At 52.1% G+C, this 9,790-nt stretch overlaps 3 protein-coding genes across 4 annotated transcripts; 1 reads left to right on the forward strand and 2 right to left on the reverse strand.

The window, feature by feature from the left end:
• Window positions 1–737: 737 nt before the first annotated feature.
• PV05_09985 (isoleucine-tRNA ligase) lies at window positions 738–3,900 on the reverse strand. Its single transcript, XM_013456374.1, has one exon. It carries the CDS (start codon window positions 3,806–3,808, stop codon window positions 785–787), a length of 3,024 nt encoding a protein of 1,007 aa, XP_013311828.1. The 5' UTR covers window positions 3,809–3,900; the 3' UTR covers window positions 738–784.
• Window positions 3,901–4,082: 182 nt separating this feature from the next.
• PV05_09986 (uncharacterized protein) lies at window positions 4,083–5,450 on the reverse strand. The gene is made up of 2 exons (XM_013456375.1): window positions 4,371–5,450; window positions 4,083–4,318 (listed from the first exon to the last, which is right to left on the reverse strand). Exons 1-2 carry the CDS (start codon window positions 5,336–5,338, stop codon window positions 4,258–4,260), a joined length of 1,029 nt encoding a protein of 342 aa, XP_013311829.1. The 5' UTR covers window positions 5,339–5,450; the 3' UTR covers window positions 4,083–4,257.
• A 2,387-nt stretch (window positions 5,451–7,837) lies between these two features.
• Window positions 7,838–9,651, forward strand: PV05_09987. 2 transcript variants are annotated; one of them, XM_013456376.1, is made up of 4 exons: window positions 7,838–8,164; window positions 8,244–8,268; window positions 8,326–8,636; window positions 8,691–9,651. In XM_013456376.1, the coding sequence occupies exons 1-4, from the start codon at window positions 8,024–8,026 to the stop codon at window positions 9,375–9,377; spliced, it is 1,164 nt and encodes a 387-aa protein (XP_013311830.1). In that variant the 5' UTR covers window positions 7,838–8,023; the 3' UTR covers window positions 9,378–9,651. The 2 variants fall into 2 exon arrangements, with proteins under 2 accessions (XP_013311830.1, XP_013311831.1); XM_013456377.1 differs by having other exon boundaries at window positions 8,244–8,636.
• The last annotated feature ends 139 nt before the right edge of the window (window positions 9,652–9,790 follow it).

Below are 9,790 nucleotides of genomic sequence, written 5' to 3' on the forward strand. Positions count from 1 at the left end.
ACAAGTGCGGCCATAACCGCCACGATGGACGCCCGCATTGTAATTTCGTCCAACGATCAAGGGAGGACCGGCCACGAGAACATCTCGACTATCTTCCTTTGCTCGTTAAGTGAAGAGAAAGAGACCCCAAGGCCAGCCGGACTGTGCGCCCTCACAGCAGTAGACAGAGCGAAGGCTTGACGTCTGCTAGTCGGGACTCGAAAGCCTGGCCCATTATTGAGGTGGTGCTTTTCATCCTGGCTCCAGACATGAGGCTGGGCCGGTAAGTTATCCACAATATGTCCGTTAATGACGTCGTAGAAAGGGGATCCCGTACCACAGTCACTTCTTGAAAGTTACTTGAGAGGGTGCATGCATATTGTGTACATCTAACTCTACGGGCACATGCAAAGTCTGCCAGGGAAAGTATCGACAAGAAAGCCTCCACGACGTTCCTTGAATGTCCAAAGGCAAACCTCTTACGCCTCGCTACAAGTTCATGTTAGTCATCCAGCCCTCGTCCCCCGCATCGAATGGCGGGACTAGTGGTCGTGCATGCTGCACGTCAACTCTCCAGGGAATCCCATGACCACCAAATACGCGTAGTGCAGTGATGGCGCGATGATCGACCACTCCAGAACCTCAAGCTGCATCGTGATATGTGATATACGATCGAAGGGCCAAATACCACTAACCACGCCCCTTTGCAACAGTGGCACTGTCCCCAACGTTGAACCTGGGCTGAGAAGAGCACGGTGGTCATGGTATTGGTACAGGGGTATCTCTATCTGGTCTGCCCACTTGGTCATCTTTGAAATTCTGCAACAGCATCGGTACATCGACCGCAAAGAGCGAGCTCGTCCAAATCGGAAGAAGTCGACCGCTCCTTCGCGCCAGCATGTTCCACCACGTATTTCCAACATCTCGCGCACTTCTCCCTTTGGGGACTCTGAACAACAGCCAATCCGACTTTCTGCCCTGCAGCCGACACAATCTCGGTTGCCCGTGACCACTCCCGACCGCTCTGCATATTCAGACCATGTAGATTCATCCTTTCCTCCCCATATCCGAGCACGTGAACATTCGACACCACCAGAATTTCCACCCACGTCTCTTCTGGAATACTCGAGACATCCACGTCCCGCTGCAGATAGATCGTAACGTCCGATGCCAACGACTGCCCCATGAGCTTGCTTGTCCTCGCAGCCTCTTGCGCGCTCTTGACACTCGAATTGATAGCCATGATTGTCGGAAGCAACTCCTCTAATTGCCGATCATACCAGCTCTCTGGCAACTCCTTCCAGATCCTTTTTAACGGAGGCTCAAGCCCAATTTTGTAGCGCTCGGGAGTATACTCCCAAGTCTCCTCGATAAGCAACGGGGCGATTGGCCCCAACATCTCCTGCAACTGACAGAAGATATTATGCAGCGCTGTCTGCGCGCTCAGACGCCTCTCGCTGCTCGGCTTGTCACAGTAAATTGTGTCCTTGATGGCCTCGAAGTAAAAACTCGACAAGTCCATAGCGACCCACCGATATATACCACCAGCAGCCTTGTGGAACTCCAGATCGTTGTACGCCTTACGCACTGCCATGCATGTACAGTGTAAATGGTGCATGGCGATCTGATCGAGCCGCGCCATCTTGCTATACGGTACAGCCGCTTGCGGGTCAAAGTCCGCGAGCATGCCCAGCAACATCTTGAAGGTGAGCCGGTACTTGTCAAGCGCATTGTGGACAGAGCTAACGACTTTCTCGCTGATCACCACGTCCTTGGTCCATTCGCTGCCGGCGACCCACATTCTCAGCGCGTCGGGGCCGAGAAGGTGGTTGTCGCGCTTCTGTTTCTTCTTCGCTGGAGCCATGGCGGACGGTGAAGGTTTTGTAGCTGGTTCTATGCCTGCGATGATCTGACTGGGGGCGATGACGTTGCCGAGAGATTTGCTCATCTTCTTTCCCTGCGCGTCTAATGTGAAGCCATGCGTTGCGAGAGTGCGGAACGGTGCGTAAGTTGAAGTTGCGCTCGGATGGAGAGACTTCTGGTAGGCCACATTGGTAAGTAAGCTAGATTGAAACCAGCCTCTATGCTGGTCGGTCCCTTCGACGTATATATCAGCCAGCGGTGTCGACTGAGGCTGGGAACTGTCTTTGTCACTAAGAATATACGTCCAGCTTGTGCCGCTATCGAACCAAACATCCATTGTATCCGTGCCACGGACATACTCTGATGGAGCAGATGATAAACCAGGAACAACCCAGGCTGGGTCATCAGGTGCATCAGACCACCATGCATCGATCCCGCGTTCCTTGATGACACTGGTTATATGCGTGATGCTCTCTGATGATAGCACCTCCTCGCCCGTTGTCCCGTGGTAGAGCGCGGGGATAGGCACGCCCCAGGCACGCTGGCGGGATATACACCACTCGCTCCTGTTCTCAATGAAACTCCGTAGGCGGGACTTTCCGCTGTCAGGCAGGAAGTGTACAGCATCTAGAGCGCCGAGTGTGTCAGCTCTAATCTTCGAGATATCAGCGAACCATTGCGCCGTGGCGCGGATGATGACCGGCTCCTTCGTTCGCCAATCGATAGGATATTTGTGCTTGTAGGTGTGCTGATGAACGAGAAGGTCCTCCGATTTTAGTAAATCCAGCACGGTCTGGTTTCCTTCTTCGAAGACATACTTGCCGGACAGCAGGGAAGGATCGCCTGGCGATGCCGTAGTATCGTCAAAGCGACCTAGGTTGTCAACTGGTGCTTTGACTGACACGATTCCCTTTTTGATCAGAGGCTGTAGGGCGTCGTAGTCTTCCATGCCGTGTCCTGGCGCACAGTGGACGAGGCCAGTACCACTCTCGGCAGAGACAAAATCTGCGTGAATGATAGGCCTATGTGCTGCCTCAGAGCCGAACTGTGCTAGACCCGAGTAGGTAGTTGACAAGAGCTCCGACATAGGGAACTCCTCCATTACAACGATCAACTGTTCTCCAATTGTTTCCTCGATGTAGTCCAGTCGTGACTGCGCGACAACTAGCGGTCCGTGGGTCCGAGACAGCGCTACACAGTATTGGAGGTTGGAGTTGATCGCAATGGCTTGGTTTGCCGGCAGCGTCCAAGGCGTAGTGGTCCAGATCAGTGCATGAATACCATCAGAGTCGTCTAGCTTCAACTTGACCAAAGCCGCATTAGATACATGGTCGTCCTGATACTCAAGCTCTGCTTCTGCAAGAGCAGTCCCAGAAGAGGGTGACCAGTATACAGGCTTGTGTTTCCGGTATATCAAGCCGTGCTCTGCCATTGCTTGAAAGACGGACAACTGCCGCAGTTCAAAGTCTTTCTGCATGGTCAGCCAGTGGCTCTTCCAATCGCCCATTACGCCCCAAGATCGAAACCCCGCCATCTGTTTATCCACCGCCTTGTAGGCAAATTTGCGCGCGGCCTTGCGAATGGCGACGGGGTCAACTCCTCGTCCACGCTCCCAGCCATGGTGTTCCAGGGCCTTGAGCTCAATTGGCAAGCCGTGACAGTCCCAACCAGGTACATAGTCTATTCTCTTGCCCTCGGCAAGGCGTGACCGGCAAATTATGTCCTTGATGATCTTGTTGAGCGCGTGTCCAACATGCAAGTCACCGTTGGCGTAGGGAGGGCCATCGTGGAGTACAAAGGTATTTGCGGCGGGTCTCTCGTGGCGCTGCCAGGCATATAGGTCATCTGTGCATCTCGGAAGATACTTTGCGATGTCTGCAGGCCGGGGTCGAGGTGGGAAAGTCGAAGAGGGTAGACGCAGGGTGCTCTTCAGGAACTTGGCTGCATCTTTCGCCGCTTGTGTCATGTCACCCAGACATACACAGTGCTCTAGGCCACCTACGACTATCGTAGGCTCAACCAAAAGCTCAGCAAGAGATGCTGCAGCTCACAGACGAGTGTGGTAGTGTGATGGTTGATTTTCGAAATGAGCCAACTCCAATTTATTTTGTCGCGGAGTTCTGCACATCCGCCAATCGGAGTTCTACATTACTACTGAACGACGAGATCGAAATATTGCACAGTACCGTACGAAGGACCGAGTATGGATAACCAAGATCCCAAGGGAAGGAGCTCCAATGAGGATGACAGAGTAGAATCATATTCGAAATATCAGCCGACACTTCGTACGCTCGACTTAAAACGCCATACACCGTCGCTAATATTGAAATTCACATAAGCATGCAATTCTGACGGTAAAAAGGCCAGCGAAATGAGACTGGGATCACTCAAAAACAGGCAGATTGACAATTTTCATCAAGTTGACCGGCCGGACTGAATGAGACCACTCGTAGGCGAGACCCTAGAAGCCCATTCCCTGCAATGAAGTTAGCTTATCGGGCGTTACAAAGGGGATTGGCAAGACTCACGTCCAGCTGCCATCGTATAGTCTTCGGTCATCTTCTGCTCCATAGTCTGCCTCTTTGAGTGCAGCTTCGATAATTGCTGCCGTTACTCCTGTCCCGCAACTGGTAATTATGGGCTTCTTGAGATCGACGTGTTTGTCTTCGAAAATCTTCCTCAGCGCTTCCTTGGGTAGCATCGTTTTCGTTTCCGGGTCCAGAAGCTCTTGGAATGGTAGGCTTGTCGAGCCTGGCATGTGTCCCGACTTCAGCCCTGGTCGAGGTTCCGGCTCTGTACCTTCCCACCTGCCCTTCGACCGAGCGTCAAGGATCTGAATGTCTTCGGCGCCCTCTTTTCCATGATCGTATCCAATAGTCTTCATTTCTGCGAACTTGACCACCATGTCCGTATTGTAGCTGGGCACGGGGTATTTGGTGATGTTGGGCACCTGCGGCGGCCCGGTCTCGACAGGAAGTCCTTCTTTTACCCAGAGACGAAAGTTGTTGAGCACATGAACCTTGGGATGACCGTATACTCGCATCGTCCATGCAACCCGAGGAGCGGAGAACAATCCAAGCTCTTCAGTATCATAGATGACCAATTCATCCTCTTTCCTGACCCCCAGCTTGGACATGGCATGGGCAAATTCGTCGCACGTCGGCAGCATGTGTGGATATTCTGACTCTTTGTCTTTTATCTCATCAATATCGAAGAATCTTGCCGTGGGTATTCTCTTCTTTTGAAAGACGTCGAGCCCCGTCCTTTTCTCAGGATCGTTCGGCATGAACCATGCTGCACAAATAGGAATGACTTTCGCATCGGTGGAGATCGCGGTGGGAGGATTTTTACGGAGTGCTTCGTGGACTTCTTTCGGAGTGACAAAGTAGGAGGAGAAGGGTCGTCGCCGAGACATTGCTATGCTCTGGATTCGAGTGCCAGGCTGGTGAAAAGCACTCTGCCGCCACAACGACCGAGAAAGTACTATGGTAGCCATTACTGAGGAGAGATAGTCACCCTCATATCGTCGTGCAGTTGATCGGTGATTAATCACACTGTAGCGGCAGCTATCTGTGAGTCAGTGGGAAAGAGGGTGAGCAGAAGGAATGCCACGGAATGCCTATCATTTTGAGCTGCTCCTCCTGCTATCAAAGCTGCTAAGAACCGAGGAACTTACTCCACTTTGTCTCTGACGTACCGTAGTGGCGGGCTAGGTGGCGGGGGCTCGCTAAGGCTCACTTCTAGGCGGCACTCGGCGGCAACTGGGCGCGCAAAGCCGAGAGAAGAAACTCGGCAACATTTCTGTTTCGGGTCTCATCATCACAACTCTCCTTCGACCACGATTCGCGACCGATACGCGAACTGTGACGAGCTTCAGTATCATTACACGCATTGGGAGTAGTTGGCAATTATGAAAGTCAAGATAAAGACGTGGCACGCCGTCGCGACATGGCGATGGAATATGCCAGAGGATGAAGTCTGTGGCATCTGCCGTGTGCAATTTGACGGAACCTGCCCTACCTGCAAGTTTCCAGGCGACGATTGTACTCTGCTGATGGGAAAATGTGGCCACTCCTTCCATATGGTGCGCCTAATAATCACTTAGCAGAGAACCATAAGCTGATGAACTGAAGCACTGCCTTTTGACATGGATCCAACAAGAATCTTCCAAGGGGCTCTGCCCGATGTGTCGCCAAAGTATGCTCCATATGATATTATGGTATGCCAATCGTCTAACAGTCGCAGAATTCGAATGGAAGCAGGGCGGTGAACAGGAACAGCAGGCCACCTGAAATATTCTTTCATCGTGTGGAAAGCTCGACGAAAACTGCGGAGCCCAAGATATGTTCGAATCACAACCGCGCTCAGTAATCTATCCTTCCGACTAGCATTCGGCATAGAATATGCTATCACCAGTTCTGAAAGGCCACGGACAGCGAGAACGGCACGCAGTCGCCACCTGACTGACCCCAAGCTAGCGCCTGAAGATATTAGACGTGATGTGTATACTATGTTTGGGTAGCTTGACGGCCGAAACGGGGCGCTGAAATCCGGTCTATCAGACTTCACCTCGACCAGCGCACACAAAAGCTGCCGGGGACTTCATGACAACTTCGAGCTGTGGCTCATTCAGAGACGCGAAAGTCCATACCGGTTGGGTCGCAGGACGTGTATCTTCAAAAAAGGCGCGAAAGAATGCTACAGCGCGTGTTGGAGGGTTCCCTTGTTCGTAAGTTGCATAGGAAGAGTCGCAGCAGAACCTGGCTATCAGCGTCCATCACGCTACAATGCAGCAGATGGCACCGAGGCAGTTCTTGTCTACTATCGGCACTCCAGAGCCTGCTTGATACCACGAATCAGGTCTTTCGAGAACGTGCAAGCTTGCCAAGCGCACAGAATATCCGGAGCAATATAAATCTTCTCGAACAGACGATGGTGATGCATATTCGTTTCGCTTTCAGCAACGGTTACCACCTTTTCAGTGCACTTGAGCCGAGGCTAGGCAGTAGATTTAGGGGCATCCTGATCGAACCCCTATATTCGAGGTAAGAAGCCCTATGTTGGCCCCAAGAAAGGTCAGCCTATATGAGTGATTGATAGATATTGTTAACACTTGAACCTTACTAGGGGCGCTAGACGCGCAATGTTTAAGCTCCTTTAGGCTCACTGTTAGGCATGCTCCTTACTCTGTTCGAGGGCTCCTTCGTCGGCGTGCGCAGCCTATTTTAGAAGCATTCCCCAAGCGTCACACGTGAGAGCTTCATCGGACGCCGCCTGTATTCGAACTACCGGCAGACTGCAACACTCACCCTTGGCCTGCTTTTCCTTACCGCAAAAACACTAGCCTCGGGGGAAGACGACACGACGGCTGTCCAATCCTTCAAGGGCGGCATGAACATCCCAGCCCTACTCTACGCAAATATGGAATGTAGCTAGCTTTGGTTTGATCACACCCGCTCTGCTGGCTGTTTTCAGTGAGTATTTTAAGACGCCCTGGACAATCCGTCCCGAGCATCAGAACGAGGGTGATCAGCGGGGCGAGATATCCATATGCTGCTTTCCTCGTGCACCCGGCCGTGAGTGTGGCGGTCGGAGTGTACTTAGACAGACTCATGAGGTGTGGCACTTCAATCGTCTCACCAGTGCCGGAAACGTTAGGAGCATTCTGGACAGCAATGGGTGTAGGCATGCTCAATGTGCTTGCTTGTTGGATTGTCGCGTACGGGTTAGTTCAATATGTGCCACTCGCAGGAAGTCTCATTTGAGGTCTGATAGACAAGCGTCCACGAGCATGACCGAACTCGCTTGGGCGTCGCTGAGCACTCAGGCAAGTGTTTTTGCCATAGTATTGGTTATTACCATGTCTTATTCGAAGGAAGGCGACTGAAAGCGGCGGCAATTTTATGCTACATGACGCCCACGCTGCTTTAGCACCGAGGTGATAGTAGTAGTATTTCCCGGTTACTCCGTACTTCGACGAACATTTTCTCACCAACCTCTGATGAAGCGCAATGCTGACAACTTTGTCCTGGTTGTGAGCTCGGACTGACTGTATCTCATAGCAGGAGCGTCCTCTTCGAATTTTCCTTGACTAGTATATCATTCCAGATACCTCACCAGCGTTTCCTGGGACAGATCGGTTGAGCCACCAAATCGTGCGCAAACAGAGGCCAACATCAAGATGGATCAAGCGGCCGAACAACCGCGGAAGTGTCCCGGGTTGAACTGCGACAACGATGCGTCGACATTACAGTGTCCCAAATGCAAGGAGATGGGCGTTGACAGTTTCTTCTGTTCACAAGAGTGCTTCAAGCGGAGTTGGGTAGGCTGACCTTCCTCGGTCTTTTGTAAGAAAGACTCGATTGTCGCCTCAGCGGCTCATGCTAACAACTTGAAACCAGGCCGAGCACAAAGCCCTCCACAAGAGTACGAATCCTCTCCGCAATATCTTTGCCCCGAATGTCGTTTCTAAAGTTGATCCAGAAAGCGGCCACTTCAACCCCTTCCCTACATATCCCTTCACCGGTCCGTTAAGACCTCTCTATCCTCTGTCGCCCAAACGAGAGATTCCGAAATCAATACCGCACCCCGAATGGTCGCAAGATGGCATTCCGAGATATCCATACGTCAGAAAGAACAATGTCCAGGTCCTCGACGAGAAGGGCATAGCGGGCATGCGGAAAGTCTGTAGATTAGCAAGAGAAGTGCTGGATATCGCGGCGGCTGCGGCAAAGCCTGGCGTCACGACCGACCAGATTGACGAGATTGTGCACAATGCTTGCATAGAACGAAAGGTAAGCTAACTAGGCAGTTTTTCCTTCCGGGACAATATTGACTTTGAATTCCAGTCATACCCTTCGCCCCTGAACTACAACCACTTCCCCAAGTCCGTGTGCACATCACCGAATGAAGTGATCTGCCACGGCATCCCGGATCAGCGCGTCCTCCAGGACGGCGATATTCTCAACATCGACGTGACGCTCTACCACGAAGGCTACCACGGTGATCTGAACGAGACGTACTATGTCGGCGATAAGGCCAAAGCAAACCCAGACAACGTCCGCTTGGTGGAGACGACGCGGCAATGTCTAGACAAGGCGATCGAGCACGTGAAACCGGGCGTCAAGATCGCTGATTTTGGTGACATTATCGAGAAGCACGCCAAGTCACAGAATCTCAGTGTGGTCAAGACGTATTGTGGTCACGGTATCAACTCTCTTTTCCACTGTGCGCCTAACGTGCCACATTACGCGAAAAACAAGGCCGTTGGGAAGTGCAAGGCGGGAATGACATTCACCATCGAGCCAATGATTTGTCTGGGCCAACACAGAGACAAGACATGGCCAGATGACTGGACGGCGGTGACGGTAGATGGGAGTCGGTCGGCACAATTTGAGCACACCATGCTTGTCACGGAGGATGGTGTCGAGGTCTTGACGGCTCGGTTACCCAACTCTCCCGGCGGTCCAATACCCATACCTGCAGCAACAAATGGTGATGCGACGACGACGAATGGAGATGCTGCGGCAGCTTGAACTCAGTGAAAAATGATAGCGATTTAGCTGATACCATGTCGAATATGAGTTAAGCATTGCGGTAGGCGTACTGTACTCTGCATTATCTCCCAATGTCCCAATGTTCCTTAGGTTTAATGGGCTGAGTCCCTGATTGCTGCGAAGAAGCTGGCTAAGGGTACGCTGCAGGCGAATACCAGCATCCCAATATACCCAAGTGTACGGCGTAAGGCCATCATCACTTTATAGACCAGTCCCACAATCCTCTTTCGCCCATGTTCTAACTTCAGTAGACACTTCAAGCTTCACCACGCGCCGTCTTTAATCTTGCCTGCCTCTATCTCCATCATCCAGACTGGCGATCTCCATCATCCAGACTGGCGATCTCCATCATCCAGACTGGCGATCTCCATCATCCAGACTGGCGATCTCCA

The sequence above is a fragment of the Exophiala xenobiotica genome, assembly GCF_000835505.1.
Source record: "Exophiala xenobiotica strain CBS 118157 unplaced genomic scaffold supercont1.6, whole genome shotgun sequence".
NCBI lineage: Eukaryota > Fungi > Ascomycota > Eurotiomycetes > Chaetothyriales > Herpotrichiellaceae > Exophiala > Exophiala xenobiotica.